Raw genomic sequence first — 20,502 nt, 5'->3', positions numbered from 1 at the left:
ATTCTAGAGTATAATTCATGAAACTGTATGGCATTTTCTGGCAGTGAAAATGCTGCAGCAATTTTCATGTTGTCATCCAGAGATGTCTGTTCTGCAGAATCTAAATCAGATTCCTGAGACTTTATGTGTCCTATCAGCAGTTCATTGGAAGAAGTATCTGGAACCTCCATTGATCCCCAGTGATGTAGAGAGATCTGGGGGGTACCAAATCTGACTTACAGGCTTTCCCCTGAGGTCTCAGAGGGGATGACTCTCATGAATGTGTATGTTCTCTCTTCAGGAAGTTTTGTAATTTAAGTATCTTCCACATCCAAGGGTATTTACCACTCTGATCAGCGTACCCTGGGCTAAAACCATTAATCTTGGCATTGAGAACTGGCTTTTGACACTGTAATGCTTATTCCAGTAGGGGTATGAAATTTACCTTATGAGATTTACCATGAGTCCCAGATTTAGGCTTGAATTTCGAATCTGAGATTGATATTGGAACTGGCTCCAAGAAATCTGAAAATGACTCCTGACAGTGCTTAGAACGGCTAACATGGCTACGCCACATGCCACCCATATCCCAAAAACTGGGAGAATTGGATCCAAATCAGCTCCTTTGACAGGATTGGCTCTGCTAACAGAGGCTGACCCCGTACAGTTCCACTACCTCTTGGGACTAAGGACAAAGGACTTGGGATTCATCAGTATTGGTGTTTTTACCCTTTTCTCTAGATGGGAGGATGCCATCTTCAGTGGAACTTTAGTGTGTTGATTCTTAGTTTCTGAGGCAACCGCGGGTGATGCAGGCCTATCTTTTTCACAGAACTGAACTGATTGACAACAGAGGGGTTAGCCACTACGGCCTGCAGCAGAAGGGCATTGAGTTGGTTTTGATGTTCCTTACAGATTTTTGGAGTAAAGGGGATATATATTGTGAACCAAGGAGGAGAATGTTCTTCTCTTAAGCATGCTAGATACCTCACATGGCCATCAGAATGGGAAAGACAGAAGGATAAAATCCTAGCCACTTTCCTTTCAGAACCACTATAAGATCCATGAGACTGCACTGGGGTGCAGAATTTAGAAAAGCCTCAATAAATAAAAATAAAAGAAAGAGCTTCAAATAAAATAGAATAAAAGATTAAACTCACTCCAAAACTAACCAAGAAGAACTAAAACTAGCTAATGGCACTGTTGATTGAAGGAGTGGATCTGGACTGGATCCATGGAGAATCCAGTCTCTGTAGCCACAATGGGAAGGAACAGAAGAAACTGGAGCACCCCCCACCCCCATTTATAGTGTTGCCCTCAGAATATTCAGGAATAGCAAGAGGAAGGGCAAGATGGGATGCAAAAGTGCTTCAGCTGCTATTAAGTGTAACACTGTCAGATTTGCACTGCCAGCATATCCCAAGGATTAGACTATACAGAGGCCACTTGAAGAAGAACATTAGGAATACACTATATCTGTGATCAATAGTTGGTGTCCACATACCATACATACATGAATAATATATATTTAAAATGTACTATGTTATTCTGTTAACTGTAACAGATTAAAACTTACCCATCAAGCTCAGCTGTTTCAATGTAACATAGACCATGTGGTTCACTACTAGACAGAAGTAATAAATCTGCCTGTAAAAAAAAGTGATGTTAAATATACTCTATCATCTCCGAAAAGCTGTAAAAGAATTGAGAAAAGGCTTGTATAAGACACTAAAAAGTTACAAGATACACCACCATTTTCTCTGTAACTTTTCTTATCTAGATATATAGCACAAATATTGCTTTAAAATTCTCAACTTCTGAAACAAATTTTAATTCTTTTCCCTAAATTACCAGAGAAAACATACATTCAGACTTTATGAACCAGATTCTCACCTGGTATAAATTGGCATAGCTCCAGTGACATCAATAAATCCATGAGGTGGATTAATTGACATTTTTTAAAATAAGGTCTAGATCTTCAGACAGTATAAATCAGTGTATTTCCATTGAAATCAGATGATAATCTGTTCTAAAATGTGTCAGATTGAGTCTTTTCATATTTAAAAATGGTTCCCATTCATGAACAATAAGGTTTTGGGATGAAAAATTCCCACAAGATTTTGGATATAGGGATTCAGCGTACCGTGCATGCATAATACCTTCACTAGGACTAGAATAAGTCATTACTGTGTTAGTAATGCCAGTATTTCACATGATAAAGTGCGCTCACTTTTACTTGACAGATCATAGTATTTTTGGAGGACAATTTATAATAAAATAGACCTTGACAGGATGAGCTGCAAATACCCCTTTTAGGCCCTTATATTTACATAGACACAAAGGAGTAAATGAAGGAAGGAGTGATTTTCTATACATGTAAATAAAACTTTAAACATTACTCAGATATATATTTTTGTTTGATTACAATACCATCCTTCTGAGAAAAGTATTTTAAGTTATATAGAGTCAAAGTAAGTTCCAAAGGAGGTGTCAATGCATGTGAGAAACAAGGGGCCACAGCCATACAATACACACAGATATAGAGAGATGCAGAGTATTTGTTACTATTTTATTTCTCTGTGACATGTACTTTGGAAGAAAATATCTGAACTACTTACAGCTATAAATTTATTATTCTCCAGTTTAATGATGTCACCAGGTCTTACATTCATCCATTTTTCATTCTGTAATCTATGAAAGATAAAACACACACATGCACACTTAATTTTTTCTAGTTATACATTTAGCTAGAGATAGTAGTTTACACCTGCAGTCTTAAGGTCATTTACAAGGTATTAAATATACACTATCACTCTACAAAAATCAATCCTCAGGGTGCCCTACTCAAAATAAACACTATGCTCCATTATTAACAAATCATCTTTATAACAAACTACTGACTAATATCCATTTTAAAATTCTCTCTGTTGATGGTAACATTAGTAATGACATTATTCAATAAGTCCCCTACCAAATTCCTGTATGCTACAAGGATCTTTGTCATAATCATTGCACATCTGACTGGAGAGCAGGAAACAGAGATGAGAAGGGAAATGAAAACAAGAGGCAACAAAGTGGGAAGGAAGATTTATATGCATGAGATGAGACCTGGAAAAAGGAAGAGAAGGAAAAAAAATATTGAGAATAAAGAAAACGGAAGAAAAAATGAAATCTCAAGCTGTTTTTAAGCTTGCTTGGACTAGTCTTAATTGTTGCTAACATTTGAAAAACTCTTCCATGTTTGGACTGGCTAATTCAAATGAATTATAATACAGCAAAAGGCTCAGCCAATTGTTAGAGATGCGTAGAATCAGAAGGGCAGAAATAAATGGGGCCCTTTTGACATTTTTGCAAGGATTCTCCAAAACTGTAGAGAGTCAGAGAGAAAGCAGACCATGTGCATCAGCGTAACTTTCAGATTTTTTTGTATAAAATTCACTGAGATTTCACTTGTTTCCTACTGCAGTGAAGATTTGCTTGTTTCCTATTGCAATGAAGGATTAATCAAGTACTTCTCTGTGGTGATAATATAGCAGCACTGACTGATTCCAGTCAAGTTCAGAATAAAGATAGTTTATTACAAGGTAGTAATGAAGGGTGGTTTTATTTTTAGCTTAAAAAAAAAATCTAATTTACTTGTTTTATAGACTGGAAAACAGTTTAAATATTTATACAACTGTGAAATATGCCCTGCACTATCAGCATGCTAGGTCATTTGGCTTAGACATTTGAAGAACTTCTCTTTAATACTGATCCAAGTACATGTTGTTCTGGAAAGTTTTCAATTGCAGCATTTTCATCTAGAGCCAGAATTCACTCGTTTTCCAGCCCTCTTCTCTTCTGTAGTTTATCTTAAGTGGGGAAACGTATGTTAGTTGCAGCACATTTAACAATTTTATTTAGTTTTTCAGGTGCACTTATGTATTTGGAAAATCTTTAAAGGAAACAGTTCTAAGGAATATAATTTATTTGCAGTATTGTTTCTCATTCTAATTTGTAGGACAAAACTTGGGAGCAAATTTAATTGATCAAGATGGAAGTTTTAATCATCATTTATAGTCCAAATGGGATGCTGGACTCTTACACCCGTGAGTTTCATGATAATTTGTATCCAAACTAGAAGCAAATATCATAAATTGGGCCCACCTTTCACTGACATTAGTAATCTGTTGTTAATTTAGTCATTATAAAATCTATGTTTAAAGAACGTTAATCCAGGCAAGAACTGACAGTGCTGCAGCATTAGTGCTCAACTCACTTGCCCTCAAGTGACCTCTGACGGGCAACTCAGAACTGCAGTCAGCTCTCCCCCAGCAGAGGGACAAGTCACCATGACATATGAGGGATAAGGATCCAAGAGGAATTCAGGAAAAACACTAAACAAACCCACCTTCTGCAGCCCTGCATTTTGGCCCAGATTAGAGTGCTAAATTCCCCTCTCCAAAAACTGTACATTTAATATCTGAATGTATTTGGAGTGGCGACTTCATGCATCTCCAATTAATATTGAATAAGGCAATATATATAATTGTATAATTTTAAATCAAGAAACTCCACACATTTCACCCACAAAAGCAAGTTACTTTGGCTTTATGCAAGGGGCATAAATTTAGTCCAAACATCCATTTTTTAAATTAATTTACACACCCAAAGCCATCACTCTGCTCTGCTTGTCACTGCAATATGCTGTTGTGCCATGCTTTAAAGGTGTGATTGAAGGCTGACAGCTCCAAAAGAGTTGAGTCATCTTATAGTGACATAGACAGAATGTGCTATATTGTGTGTAGAAAAAAAATCCTTCAGACAACATATGAAAACTATGTACAGAACAGCAGATACACTTTGAACCTAGATTGTCTCGGACATTTTGATTAGCTCACTTAACATATCAGAAAAGGTATTAAGCTGCATTAGTTGGGAGACTGAGAGACAGAGAGATGGAAAATTTAGGGTGGGAATTTCAAAAGAGCTAGGGGGCTTAGTTACCCAACTCCCACTGAATGCCAATGGGAGCTGGAAGCCTAAACCCCATAGCCTCCTCAGAAAATCCCATCCTCAATTGTTTTCAAAATGTAGGGGAGATTGAGAGAGAAACGTACAGTGAGAATGAGAAAGAGAATTCATCAGAGCAGATCAACTGCTTTGGAGCTTTATGTCAATTATCTCTTTTAAAATTTGCTTTTTTACTTTTCTGTAATGTCCTCAATGAGTTCAGGTAGCAGAGAGTTCTGATCATGATTGTGTGGATAGATATTATCCCAATTACAATTTCAAAATACTGAGGAACAAAATGCTCATTATTCTGATATTTCTGCTTCTTTTCAAAATTCACCTTTGCCTAACAGGTCACCTCATGACGCAGGGAATCTGGAGCTCCATGGATTCATTACATGCATTACAGTGACTTCAGTAGAATCCAGGCTTGCAAAAACTATTAATAGTTAATAGAGATAGATTTGGATAGGGCTCAAGATGCTTTTGGCATTTTTGCCACCATTCTGTGGTGAAGGGATCAGGAGCTGCTAGAGCTGTATCTGTAATGGGACTCCCTGAAGTCTGGTACAATTTAGGTGGTCTACCAGTTGTTTGTATTTTTGTGGAACTCCCTAGTTTAGACAAGATTTAATTTCATTTCTGTAAGCTACAGTGAATATATAAATGGAGGATTATGATGATAGAACAAAGTGCAATATAATTTAAACATTAGGATATTGGCAGCAGCATATCTAGTGCTTTTTGTATGAACCCCCACTTTAACATTTTCAATTGGCATTTGACATCATAAAATTCCACTTCTTTGGGCTCCCATAAAAAGAAGCATCTTAAGTTAAAGATCAACTTTTACATAAGTCTGAGTTTTCATTTAAGAGTTACAATTTCTTGTTCTGAAGATGTGTGTGAATTAGCTGTCCTTGCAGAGATCACAGTTCAGAGAATATAAAACATGTAATGTGGAACAACTGTCCCTGTACTTTAAAAACACCAGTACAGAATAAACCTTACTCCCTACGGAAGGGAATATTGCCTGACCTGCTGTGGTACCAATACACAGGACTGCATTAGATTAGCCATTCAGATGCCCCTAGTGGGCTCTTAACCAATCAGCCTGTGCTAGAGAAGGTCAACAGAGAGCAGAATGTTTGTTGAATTTGAGAAAAACTAATTATGCAGCTCAGCAATTAATGCAATGTTATGTGCGATGCAAAAACACCAAAATAATAGTGTTTCTCCAGGGGTTGGTCTGGTATGGTTAAGTAACCAGCATTGCTGGGGGAAAATATTTAAGCTGTAAATATCCATTTAAACATAAGTCTGGTCTTAGGCACATGCAATGCAAGCAACTGTTTGGTCCCTATACTTCTGTGCCCCTTGAAAATCCCCCATATTATTGTGCTGATTTAGTAATTCATAGGGTGACCCACTCTCCACTCCAGAAACAGGTCTGTGAAATAGGATTGGAGTGGGGAAAATCCATTGCTGAATCCTTCACACATCTCTCCCCTTTTCTGATAGCTTGATGCCCACCAATCATAAAACCATCTCCGATCTAGAGTTGTATCTGATTAACAAGGAGTGTATCTCCTTATTTGGGTAAGGCAATAGATTCATAAACAAGCAGTTGCCAAACGTCACCTCTAACTATTACCATGTTATGCTGCTAGGGAAAATTCTATGAACTAGGTACCTACCTAGTTTTCTTTAGCTACCTCCCCTGTTAATAAGGATATCAACTGTAAATATGTAACACCAACCTAATAGACGGCTTCCAACTTTACTGATGTTTATTATGAATTCACATTTTATAACATCTACTTCTTTCTGTATTACTTGCAATTCTACAGAGCAGTCTGGGGAGGCAGCATTGTATCAAGTATGTGTTATCTTGATTCCACTTGTACATAATATGCAGTCATTCAGAGAACAACTGGACACAACCACTTAATTTAACGGAGGACCAGGGCTCCAACAAGTCTTTTAAGCTTTGCACAAACATTTACATGCAAATCTTGTACAATGGGACAACCAGCTCTGGAAGAGCACAACAAATGGCCTTAAATTTATCCATTAAACTGTTGCCTTTTAAAATAGTCCATAGTTTTATAGACTGAAAGTTTGCCCATCCTGGAGTAAGGGACTTTCTTTTTTATTGTTATTTTCAACAGGAACTCAGTGCTATTCAATGGAATTTATCCCACACGGGAGGAAATCACAGAGCTCTTGAACAAAGCAAAACATCCCTATTCCCACAAAGTCCACCGATCACTCCCTCCCCACTGTATCTCTACTTGTTTCTGTGAACACTGGGATTCTTCTCTTCTTATTTGCTCTTGTACTACAACTGTTCCAAGGGTATATTACAGTCCTTCTATTTGTTAAATCAATCTCAAGCAATCAAATGTATTTATTGTTACTATTGCCTTTGCCAGTTTTGTTCTGTGACTGCTTTACAGCTGCAGTGAACAAATACATTATTTGCACATTCAAAATTGTATAAACAAATGAGCTTTCAGAAAGTAACTGTACTTTAATACCATGTTGTTTATTTTAAAATAATCAAAACCAAAAAATTTTCATTTTAAAGGAAAATAGTCACAGACTAATTCCTGAGAAACAAATATTCTGCCTCAGTGGAACCTCAAACAGGCCTAGCCCTCTGGAAATCTAGCAGAAAATTGGTGACCTATGGTTTTATTTATGAAAGTCATTTGCAGTCAAGGAACTAAGTATTTCATCTTACTGTTAGTTGAATTAGGCAAATCTCCTTAATGTTTTGGCACCATGGATTGATTTGCCTTTATGTTATAACCTCAAAGCAAGCAAGCGTGCAACTATACCCAAGAAGATTCTTAGAAACAGAGAAAAACTCAGAAAAGACTTTATTGCCACCATGCTCTCTTTCAAAAATAACTGTATCACAGCTGACTATAAGCATTTCTCCCAGAGATGAATGCGAAAACTTTGCATTCAAATAAAAAGAACTAGAAGCATCTGTAATACCACCACCTGGTGACTCCCAGAAACGTTACAGTTCATATTTTCACTAGCTTCATATAAATTAAATGAAAACATTACTGTGACTGGTTCTTAAACCTTGTTTATAGTGGTGATGTGGCATCCATTATACTTTAAAGTATACATGGTAACACTATTTATTTCAGTACTATTTCTAGTAGAAGGTGCCAATCAGTGAACTAAATACAAACTCTGTCAGTGCGTACAAAGTGGTAAAGATGTTGTTCCAGCATCCAAGCAGTCAGAAAATGTATGGACTGCAAGAGTGGACTTTTATTACCTTGCTGAAAGAGAAATGAATGGACAGACTCAGGATATTCTTTCACAGTAATATAGGTAAGGTTAGGCATTTGTTGTTTTGCCAAATATGAATCTTCAAAAAAGGAATAGATGAACAGTTCAGGCATTTTCATCTGAAACTGGACAAGTCAGAAAAATACTGGCATCAGTACAAGTGAACCCTTTCCTTGTGTACTAGCTGCCAAATAGCGCAGTGCTTCCCAAGTTTGCAAAGAGTAATTTTTTATAAAGAAAAATCCTACAGGGATTTCAAGCCAGGGGGTGGGAATAAAATAACTCAAAAGTACTTTATGTTTTGCCAGTTCAGTAAACGAGTTCAGACCAAATCACTGCACCCCTCCTCACTTTCCTTAAATGCCAGATACCCTTTAATACACATTTTAAAAGGCTTGTGGGGCAGAGTTTCAGTGGAACCTTAGTTCTGACTCCCTTTTGTGGGAATATTTTTATATTCACAAAAATTGTGCACACACATTTTGCACCTGCAACCAGAATCACAAATCCTGTCATTTGGATGCCCATTTCAAGTTTTGTTAGGATTTGCATCCACAGTTAGTTGCAGGTGCAGAAAAGAGGACATGATTTGAATTTAATATCTGAGTCTTCAGGTGAAATAACTCAAGAACCAAACCTCTCATGGTTTACTGACAAGATATACAGCTACAAAAGAGTATTACTGGAACATTTTTAGACCTGTCACTGTCTTCTTGATAAATGCTGACTGATCCCAACAGCAGGAAGGATACAAATGGAAGAGTCTGAATTGTGTTGAGATTTGTAAAAATATAAGTATTCTATTCTTGTTAAAATTGGAAATTTAAATGCTAGTGAAAGAATCACCAACTGAAATGCAATAATCCCTTTTGTGAATTTAGAATTCTGAAAGACAGACAGAGTTCCCCCATTTTTTACATCTGAGTTCTCCATGACGGATTCACAATCTAAAATTTGCTTCCTCTCCCCTCTCCCACCCACTTTGGTCTGCCAAAGACTGAAATGATTAGCCTTCAGGCATTTTGCAATGTTCACTATTTATTTGCAGTCTTTTTGCAAGATGACAGTGTGAAAGCCTGTGTGTGGTTACTACTACTTCATTATTTGGGGCAAGTATTCTTTAAGCCTAGATGGCCTTTGGCTGGGTAGTTTGCTATATTGTGGATTTTATTATGGTTTTCTTTTTTTGTTTCTATTTTAACTATTAAAAATGAACCTATAGTCAAAAAATAGGTGCTTTACTCAACCAATAAATAAAGTCTGTAGGACTGTTGTAGTTTTTTTGGGCTAATATATCATTGTTTACTATAAATTAATTATGAAAGCATGTTTCACAGACCTTTGCTTTTAAAGAAAGGGACTTGTGCTCAAAGTAAAACTGAAGCTTACAAACTGTTTTGAAGTATCTATGTAGCAAAGAGAAACAACAAAAATATTGCTTAGAGTGGCTAAAATGATAAAAAAAAAACATATTTTTAGTTTGAATGCAAATGTTAACAACACTGCAAACATCAGGGAAAGAGAATTTACAAAAATCCAGCCCTTCATTTTGCAGTTTCGCATTGACTGTTCTCCAGATACATTTCACCATGTCTCAGACACTTATCAATTTAATGTCTGCCCTCACTAAACGGACAGTTTCATGTGGTTCATTCAGCCAAGTACACTGAACAGAATCCAATGCACCCACAATCCTGAGAGTTGAATTCACTGTTAGTCATGTGAGGATGGGGAGAGAAATTAGTAAGAGAAAGGGAAGCAGGTGCTGTTGGTCTGCTCACTGAGAGTGAAATTCTAAGGAAAAGAAACAAGAAGGAAGAAAACCAGGTACAGCAGACATAATCCTACCACAGCACATTGAGACAAGTGCCAACTGTAATGCACATTGGTCAGGGTTAGGGCTGCAGATTTGTCACAGCATTTTCTATCAAAAAGTCACAAGCAGTAAAGGTCACAGGTTTAGGGGGATAGCATGTAAAGTCACAGGAGTGCCATTTGAAGTGGAGGTCCACATGGAGGGGCGGGGTCCTGTAATTGGATGGTGGGAGGCCCAGGGACAGGCAAGTTGTAAAACAAGCCCGCCCCACACTCACCCTGCAGCAGCAGCTCCTGTACTGCAGTGCTGACCCAGTTCTCCACTCTCGCCACAGCGTGCAGGTGGGGTCTTCTCCCAGGGACTCCCTGCCACCCTCTGGCCCTCACGCCACCAGATCACCAGTCCCAAGCTGGGCTGTGGCGGCAAACGTAGTCGGGCCATGACCAGGGTGACCCTTCCAGGTTCATGGCCTATGAAATCACTCACACAAAGAAAAATCTCAGACACAAAGAAGAGACATGGACAAACAAAGAATAAGCTGTCTGTGACATTTTTACCTCTGTGACAAACCTACAGCACTATCTATGGCTTTTTGGTATCCGAAGCATTAATGTTCTATTTTTAAAGGGAATGTACTTCACACAAGCAGTTCTTGCTGATGTGACATGTTGCCCAATCATTTGGTCAAAAGAAGCATTATTTGGGCCTGGGCCTGTGCATAGCTGCCGTCTGTACTTGGTGTCCAATGCAAAAAACAAAACTTTAATGCCAGATTCAGAAGTGGTTGAAAATGTCATTTAGCAACATAAAGAAAACACAGCTCCCACTGACTTCATTGGGCATCCTATCAATGCTTTGCACGAGTGAGCTCTTTGTGCATAATAATCTACAGTACATATTGATAAACCTTAATGTTTATTTATGATATTCTGATATAAAGAAGATAATATACATTTCTCCTACCGATGGCCTGTTCCTTTTATGAAACAACAATTTGGCAGTGAGAAACCTGTGACTTTCACACAAAAGAAAGAACATTTTTGCTTCACTTCTAAAAACAAATTCCAGAAGAGAGAGCATTCTCTCTAAAGCTCCTACACACATGCAAAAACACCTCTCTACATGAGCAGGACCACTTGGGCTATGGAACTGTTGTGGCAGATGGAAAACTATCCTCATAATTTACTATATAAAGGCAATGGGTCCAGTCACTTGGTGTTCTTAGATTTTCAAACTATTTAATAATGCAATCTGTTGTTAATGAAAAAGTGACAGTGCTGCCAGTTTGTCAAATCTACTGGGAGAGCTGTTTGTAGAACATTTCTTCACAACAGAGAAGAAACGTACATAAATAGAGATTGGCCATAATGCTTTTCCCATTAAGGAGCCTATTTGTTCAGATTTTAATTGTGTGATAGAGAGGATAAAATTGCAATTATGACAACATAAAACATTCAGAAATAACAGGACTTTTCCTTATTATTTTGTGTATTACTTACATGTGCCATTAATAAAAGCAGCACGATATTTACTATAACGTATGATACAAAGACATTTTTAAGAGGAGATATGAATGGGAATCTTTTGTGGCAGCAGCTATCTGTTCACAAAATCTTTATGTTAGAAACAATTCTATACAGCAATCTGAAGATACCAAGACTAAGAAGTTCTTATCATACACGACACTGATTGAATACATTGATGAATATTATGCATAGCCCACGTGGTGCATGAATGGAGGAGGACAAGGGGGAAGAGGTCACAGAGGAGAGGAGAAACTGAAAAATGCTGTGCACTTGTCCACAAAAATGCTGTCAAACTGTGTGCACAATTAAGTAGACAGCATCAAGTAATTTAGTAGCCAAATTTTATCCTGTTCTAGAAATAGTGTAATCTACAAAGTAATTGCAAATTGTAGGGCCAAATTCTGCATTCCAGTGCACTTGCTTCATTCCTATGAATTCTGTAAGGATCTGTTGTTTAACTTAAAAACCTGATTTCAGCTACAAGAAATTGAAAAGCAAAAAATTTGGTTTGTTTTTTGTTTGTTTTTAAACTGAAATCTATTAAATGTCTTTGCTATATTGTTTAGAATGAGCTTCTTTTTTAAAATTATTAAGTGTCTTGGCTAGAAAGATAAAATGATAGTTTTAGAAGCCAAACACTGAATTAACAGGATATTGGTCCCTACAGGGTTTAGTCTAAAGAGACCTTTTCTATTTAAAATTGAAAAAAAAAGTATATCTCAGCAAAAAGAAAAGACTTCCAACACGTCTTTATTTATTGGATTCTTAAAGTGTACCTTAACACTTAATTGAACTTGAAAGCCAATAAGAAGCCTGGGCAGTTGACAAAGGAGGGGTGAAATGTCCCTACATCTGATACCATCACTACAACTCAGGAGCTCTTGGGATACATCCTTCCCCCAATCATATCTGCTATATTGCCCCCTTTCTGAGCTGCCTAGCTCTCTTTTAAACTCTTCTTCCAGCTGTAGCATGCTCTGCAGGTGCAGTGGGGTGGAGCCACTTGAACCCAGAACCGTTCCTTAACCCCTTCTATCCTAGGATGGGGTTTATATACCACCATCACACACACAAGTCTGTTAGAAGAACATTAATAAGGTTTCGAGGTCAAGCACTCAAAAGTTTGGAAATGTCAGAATTAAGGTTGCCTGTGCAACTTTAATTTGGACCCCTTATGGACATGTATTATAATAGAGCCTTTAATTATATGATCACATGCTATTTTAGTCATAGGAACCCTGCCTCAATCAGTGCACAGGATGGACTTGCTTTAAGGATGAATCAGGGTTGTGTAGTAAAAGAGCTGTTGTCTACGTGACCACTGCCTCCTTTGTTGAAGAAGTTGGAATGTGTGTAGTGAACGAGGCAGGAGATTGCAGGAGGAGAAAGCATGGTCTTATGGTTAAGGGAGTTGAATTCTGCCCTGGATAATTGGTTTCTATATCTGCCTTCAATAAAAGATTCCCATTTCAGACTAGATAAATCCAAACATTTCACATGGGGACACTAATTGTGTGTTCCTCATTTTATGAGTGTCTGACTTGAGATCATTGGTCTGATTTGCAGAAGTGCTGAGCACTCACAGCTGAAGTCAATGGATTTGAACATATAACATGCTACTAATGCCAAGTACTCTGAAAAATCAGGTCCTAGGTACCTCAAATTGTGCATGCAAAATTAGTGGATACTTTTACTTTCATCTCTATGTGCCTCAGTTCACCATCTGTAAAATGGGGATAATGCCCACTTATCTCACACGGGTTTGGCGAACATAAATTCATTAATATTTGTGATGTACTCTGCATTAACGTGCACCAAGGAAAAGCCTCTGAAGAAATTAATAATTCTATCTTCAAAGTAGGGTTGAAAGTGGGAAACAGACTCAGAAAGGCTATGTTGAGGGGTGAACACTAGGACTTTCAGTTTCTAGTCAGTGGCTGGGCAAGGAGACTGGGTCAATGAAGATCCACTCATTTGATCCAGAAGTCGACGTACTTAAACAACCTCCTCAAATGGCATAGTGCTGCGTCAACGGGAACGTGGTTCCCGTCGGTGCAGTGCAGTGAAGACAGCGCGCAGAAGAGACGCACAGAAGTCAACGGGAGTTACGCAAGTTCTCTGCGTACTTTGCGTAACTCCCGTTGACTGCCGCCGAATCGCCGAAGTAAGTGTAGACTAAGCCTGGGATTGGTATCAAAAGCCATTGGAGTGGTGACTGGGATTGACTGGTGAGGAAAATGTGACTGGAACAGGAGCCAGTAGTGGAGTAGAGGCAGGAAAGGGAGAAGGACAGACTGGAGAGGTTAGGGCAGAAGAAATCAAGCTTGAGAGGCAATTGGCAGAAGTGTCTGTTATCTTACAGGAAAAAAGCATTTTGGTTCAATTGTATAGCCCTACAGTTTGCAAATGCAAAAGAATTGTGATTGAACACTGATGAGATGATCTAAAACTTAAAAATAAATCGAACATCCATAAAATCTGCTTCTTACTTGCCATCAATGAGTACTTCAGCCTGTCGATTGTTCACCTGGTTATCACTCTTATGGCGAAACTGCAATATTAATGACATAAAAATATTAGTTAGTATTTTGTTATCAAAAGTGAACATTAGGACCTGATCAAACAAAGAACTTAAGTATACACATAAGTTTAAACAAGCAAGCACTCTCTGTGTGTGAAATCCATTGACTTCCATGGGACCAGAATTTTGCACATTGACTTTCTACATCATGAAAATTATGTAAAGTACTTTCACAAACTCTTTAGTGTTTGTCAATTTATTTTAAAAAAAACACAGTATACATTTGCCCCACAACAGCTTAATTAACAAACAATATTCTATGCTTTTAATATAAAAATTAGCAAGCCATTGCCTATGAAAATACAGTATTAATATATTGTTGCTAACTAAATGAGTATACATCAAATCATAGACACTAGAGATAGAAAATTGATCTCCTAGTCCATAACATTACCTGTGAAAAACAAGTTTTCTGCTGTTTTCTCCAGTCCAGTTTTATGTGCCTAGTGAAAGGGCTTCCTCTGCCTTTCTTTGGTAAACTGTCCCACAGCCTAAAAGAGACACTTTCACTGGAGGAACTTTTTATAAAGAACCTTTTCCTTATATTCCACAAAAAATTATTCTCTTAATTTCATGTCAATATTTAAATTATGCCACCTAGTACCATTCTAAATAATTCTTCTCAGTTTTTGGTGTCCTCACAAATATTTATGAGTTATTATAAACCACTCCATCTTAATCATTGCTTAACTAGTTTTACATATTTAGCTCATGTAATCTTTCTTCATAAATCAATCCATCCAGCCTCAGCTATTTTTGTTACTCTTTTTTCAACTCTCTGAAATTTATCTACATTTTTCCAAGAGGTGACCAAACACTGAGAGCAGTGTTTCTGGTGCATTGTCACAAAAGCCATCTAGAAAAGAACTATCATGTCCTGGCACTATGATTCCTAGTTCAAAATTGCATTGGTCTATTGTATTTTAAACTCATAGCTAATACTCCTCCTCTTTCTACAGGTGCGTTTCAGCATTAATGCTTCCTAGGTACCTCCTTCCCCATTGAACATCAGTATTTAGATTATTTTTCTTTATATATTCTAGTTTGCATTATCCCCCAAATTGGATTTCATTGTTTTTTCCTGTCTTTTCCCCCCTAGCTTCTCCTAGGTTCTTTTATATTATTTGTTTGCAACTCCTTCCAGTTTAGTATCAAACTGCATTTGAATTCATTAATATGCATTTTTAATTCCATTCGAGTTGACTGATGACAATGTCCAATAAGACCAAAATCTAACCCCAGTCGAGTGGAAACCCACCTAAATAACTCCACTGCCTCCATACATTGCTGGTTATCTTTAGTGAATTGTTTGTGGTCCTTCAGCCCATGCAAAAATCCAAAAAATCCAGATAAATTTAATCTGCTGTGTTTCCTTTATTCACATTAATATAGTGCCTATGTCTCCATATCAGCAACTTACTTAAACTCATGTCTAACGTTAAGCACAAGTAGCCCATTAAAATTAGGCACATACTTGCCCCTTGAACACATCTTGCAGAATTGGGGCTCATAGCTGTTACTTAAGAGCATCTTGGTCTTATTTTGAGGGAACAATCAGGCTAGTTACAGTTACAGGAAAAATATAAACCCTTACTCATGTTAATTAGTAAGCCTATTTGCCTGAGTAAGTGCTACTTAATGTCAGTAAGGGTTGCAGATCCTAGTCCAATTTTTTTATTTTGAACTCTTTGACTACAGTCACAGGTGCTGGAACAAAAGGTGCAGGGGTGCTCCTGCACTCCTTGGCTTGAAGTCATTTCCATCATGTACAGGGTTTACAGTTTGGTTCAGTGGTTCTCAGCACTCCCATTGTACAAATTGTTCCAACACCCCTGGCTAGAGAAGGCTCTTTCCATTTCCATTTCTAAGACACATATGCTCAATGCTTATTTTATTAAAAAATCATTTTGGCCCATCAATCATCATTACATTTTACAATTTTCTTTGAAGATGAAACATGTAAAATGACTTATTTTTGAGAAACCACTTGTTACAGCATGTATTTTTATTTTAAAGCAAAAAAAACCCTTCGTTGCTGTCAGTGGTTTTGTTAATGCCACACATTAAAGAAATACAAAGCAACCCAGCCTTTTTTTATCAGATAGCTTACTTTAAATGTAATAGTATATTTATTTAAACATGGTTCTTCTAAACATCAATAGCACAAATTGTCCCAAAACCATTTTACATCTAGCGTGGCAGAAAACTTCTTTTATGTAATTCTAAAATAATTATTTGTTATTGTGTATGGTTCTGAGAATGATCTAATTTTTCTAAGTGTGAAGCCAGTTCCATTTTTACTACCAACTTTTAAGGAAAACCTTGAACTGGAGACTATAGTAGTCACCAATTGACAATAGTAGTCACCAATCACCAACAGAACTGTACAGCAATGTATCTGTTAAGAATCTAGCATTGTGACTGGCAGGTCAGGTGAATGCTCCTTCTGGGAAGAAGTGTTGTCATCTGTGGTTGTTTAGAAACAGCGGCATGTAAACTCCATGCATACCAAAGACATCACTGCTTTTAAAACTTTTAGAATTTGTATAATGTTCCCACCAAGCAGTGTTGATGATGGTGGCACATTCGCACTTAGCAATCTCAGTTGGCTTCCCTCACCCCCCAGTGAGCAGTCTTCTCCAAAAGTCCCCTCAATCAGATAAAGCACAGCTGAGAGGACACCAGATTAGCTCTTTTACCCCTTTTTTTTTTTAATTTTACTTCCAATTTGTTTTAATTTCTTATACAGATATGGACTAGGATTTCTAGAGGAGCTCAAGGTAATTCAATGGGATTTCAATTAGGCTCCTTTGTAACTCCCAGCCATATATATTTAATGAAAGGAGAAAGGAAAACTTACAGGCAGAGCGAGAGGCGGGCAACGAGACAATTGTTCATAGATTTTTAAGGCCAGAAGGCACCATTATGATAACTTCATCTCACCGCCTGCATAATACAGGCCATAAAATTTCACCCATTGATGATTTCTACTTGAGTTAGAGCATTTCTTTTAGAAAAACAGCCAATACTGATTTAAAGACTTGAAGTGACAGAAGGCATGTCTGCATTGCAAAGAAAAACCCACAGCACCGAGTCTCAGAGCCTGGATCAATTGACTCAGGCTCACAGGGCTTGGGCTGCAGGGTTAAAAATAGCAGTGTAGATGTTTGGGTTTGGTCTGGAGCCTGGGCTCTGAGGCCCTCCTCTTTCGCTGGGTTTCAGAGCCCAAGCTGCAGCCAAAGCCTGAACTACACTGCTATTTTTAGAGCCCGAGTCCTGCAAGCCTGAGTCAGTTGACCCAGACTCTGAGACTTGGCACCGTGGATTTTTCTTTGCAGTGCAGACATACCCAGAGAGCCCACAATGTCCCCTGGAAACTTCTTCCAAAAGTTAATTACCCTCCCTGTTAAAAAAGTGGACCATATTTTTAGTATGAATTTGTCCAGTTTCAGCTTCCATTGAACATGTTTGTGTAGTACATTAAAGAAGTCTCTGCCAACAAATGGTATAGAACCTGATTAAATCACCTTAATCATATATTTAATAGGCTAAATAAACAGAACTTCTTAAGTTTACACTCTAATAAGGTTTTCCAGAACCCAAATCATTCTTGTATCTCTTTTATGAACCCATTCCAATTGTTCAACATCTTTTTAGAAGTGTGGACATCAGAAAAATAAATATATATGTTAACTATATATAAAAGGAGAACGAAGAATTACTGACTGAAAACTTCAGGATTAAGCTAGCAAATTGACAGAGAATAGAAGGAGGGGGAAACCTGACCGTGGAAGATGCTTTGACTTTGACAGAATAAATTGAAATGTGTGAACTTGTGCTGTTGAGTGGTAGTGTGAAATTCTATGAGAAACCTTTTGAGGGAGGAGAGCTGCCATTATAAATGAGAAGCATACACTCAAATTTTCTTGGAGAGAGACAAAGGAAGCATAAGAGGAAGAAGATGGCACACAAAATATGTATCTAGACTTTAGCTCATCAAAAACAGTCTGTGACAATGTCTTACTTCAAATGAAACTTGTTTGAGGATTTATCTTTTAGCGCCCTTTATTGTTTTAGCAGTGGGATGGTGGTGGTGATGGTATTCACTTCTTTTCCAAACACTTTTTCTAGCTAAACACCATAGTTGTTTGATACTTTGGTTGTTTAATGAAGACTAATCCTGATTTTTCTCAGTAATTTTTGAGAGTTTGTATCCAACCATATTTCAAGACTTAAGGTGCGTGTGGAACAGATTAAGTTGCTCATCCATTTTTGTGTTCAGTTCTACAGCATCTCAGCTCTTCTGACTCATGTCAACATCATTTATTTTTATTCATATTAAAGGTCACAAGCTGGATTTGGTTTTGCTTTGGTTATAAATCTTAAATCTGTAGCCAGTAACTTTTCTGATCACTATAAGATTTGTTCTACTGTTTCTTTGGTACTGTTAACAACAGCTGATGTGAGAGAGGCAATCTAGTGGTCTATGAGTGGGAAGTCTGTCATCTGTTCACAGCTTTGCCACCACTTCATTTATGTGATCTTGGGTAAACCATTTGAAATCCCTGCTTCATAGGTTATCCATCTGTAAATGAGTATAATACTTAGCTACCTCATAGGACATTGAAGAGACTTAATATTTGCAAATTACTTGGAGATCCTTGAATAAAAGTATGTAAGTGCAAAGTGATTTTATACTTAATCTTATCTGATATTTTTTGCTTTCTTTTCTCTTGTAAAACATACCCCCTCCTTCTAGAGAAGATGAGACAGGTAACACCACTTTAATTTTAATGAGGCACTTCTCTTCATCCATTATAGATGATTTCTTTTACTTGTCATTTTACATCGTATTCTCAAGAGCAAAAGGAAATAAAGCTAACTAAGTTGCAGACTGAAATACTACTAAGAACACTTTGGTTACACTATCCATAAGCTAATGTGGAGAGATTGTGTGTGGTTACAGAGATTATCTGAGGCAGTTCAAACTCAATTTAGTCTAACAATCTCATCAGGACCAGTAAAGTCTGCTACTTTTTTTTAAAAAAGCGTCATCAACTGTGCTTTAAATCCTGAAAGACTATCTTGAGTTGCTAACAACATGTTCTCCTAATCCTATGAAAATTCACAACAAAATACATCCAAACTGTCCTCCAGAGTTCTCTTCTTTTTGTTCCCTCACTTTTTCAGCTGTCATGTCTCCCTCACAAGTTGTACTCTGCAAAAGACTGTAGGATCATGTGGCCGTTTCACTCAAACACCTATTTAACTGATCCTTAGTGTACAGTCTTCTTAAAGAGACAAGGTGGGAGATGTAATATCTTTTACTGGCCAACTTTTGTTGGTGAAAGAAACAAACTTTCAAGCTTACACAGTACTCTTCTTCAGATCTGAGAAATGTATTCAGAGTGTCACAGCTAATCACAAAGTTGAAGGGATTGTTTAACATTAGTGGTTAACACACATTTTAAGGGACCATTCAAGGTGAAGTGACCCGTTGATTGGAGGGATGTTAATAGGCCACTTCACCTTGAATGGTCCCTTATAATGTGTGTTAAACCACTTATGCTAAACAATCTATTCCACCTTCTATTTAGCTGTGATACCCTGAGTAAGTTTCCTAGACATGAAGAAGAGCACTGCATAAGCTCAAAAGCTTGTCTCTCCCACCAACAGAAGTTGGTCCAATAAAAGATATTATTTTGCCCATCTTGTCTTTTTCAGGCCATGTCTACACTTACAAGGTTACAGCGGCACAGCTGTATCAGTACAGCTGTGCTGCTATAAGAGCGCTCATGATAGCCGCATTATGCCAATGAGAAAGAGCTCTCCTGTCGACATAATAAAACAGACTCATCAAACCATGGTAACTATGTCGGCAGGCATAAGTACATGAGAGCTTATGCCCGCAAAACTTATATTGCTCAGGGGTGTTTTTTTTCACACCTCTGATTGACAAAAGTTTTGCCGACATAAGTGCTAGTATAGACATCACCTTATACCCTAGGACCAGATACTGCTGCTACAACAATACTGCGTGTACAGGCTTCTGCCATGTCGGACAGTGACAGAAGGATGTCAGTTCTGAACATTTTCTGCAGTTAATAAATTCTTTTTGGACACTGTGCCTTTTAAGACATAAATAGGCTTGAGTAATAGCAAAACTTAGTAAAAACAAAACTTCTTAGTGAATACATGTGCCCCTTCCATACAATATTACTTTAGAATAAACAACATATTAATAATATGCTACATAGCAATTTATGTAACAGTACATGGATGGCTGAAGATTT

At 37.5% G+C, this 20,502-nt stretch overlaps 1 protein-coding gene across 1 annotated transcript in view; it reads right to left on the bottom strand.

Moving 5' to 3' along the window:
• ATP8B4 (ATPase phospholipid transporting 8B4 (putative)) overlaps positions 1-20,502 on the bottom strand; it is a 113,798-nt gene that overhangs the window by 67,426 nt on the left and 25,870 nt on the right. Inside the window, exons 5-7 of the mRNA XM_067556123.1 lie at positions 14,118-14,179; positions 2,598-2,670; positions 1,556-1,626 (exon numbers count right to left, since the gene is read on the bottom strand). Of these exons, the coding sequence (XP_067412224.1) occupies positions 1,556-1,626; positions 2,598-2,670; positions 14,118-14,179 (206 nt within the window). The remainder of the gene's footprint in view (positions 1-1,555; positions 1,627-2,597; positions 2,671-14,117; positions 14,180-20,502) is intronic.

Source organism: Emydura macquarii, unplaced genomic scaffold (assembly GCF_026122565.2).
Source record: "Emydura macquarii macquarii isolate MOO-44397 ecotype Brisbane River unplaced genomic scaffold, CSIRO-AGI_Emac_v2 contig_1644, whole genome shotgun sequence".
Taxonomy (NCBI): Eukaryota; Metazoa; Chordata; order Testudines; family Chelidae; genus Emydura; species Emydura macquarii.
This window is presented reverse-complemented; position numbering and strand designations above follow the sequence as displayed.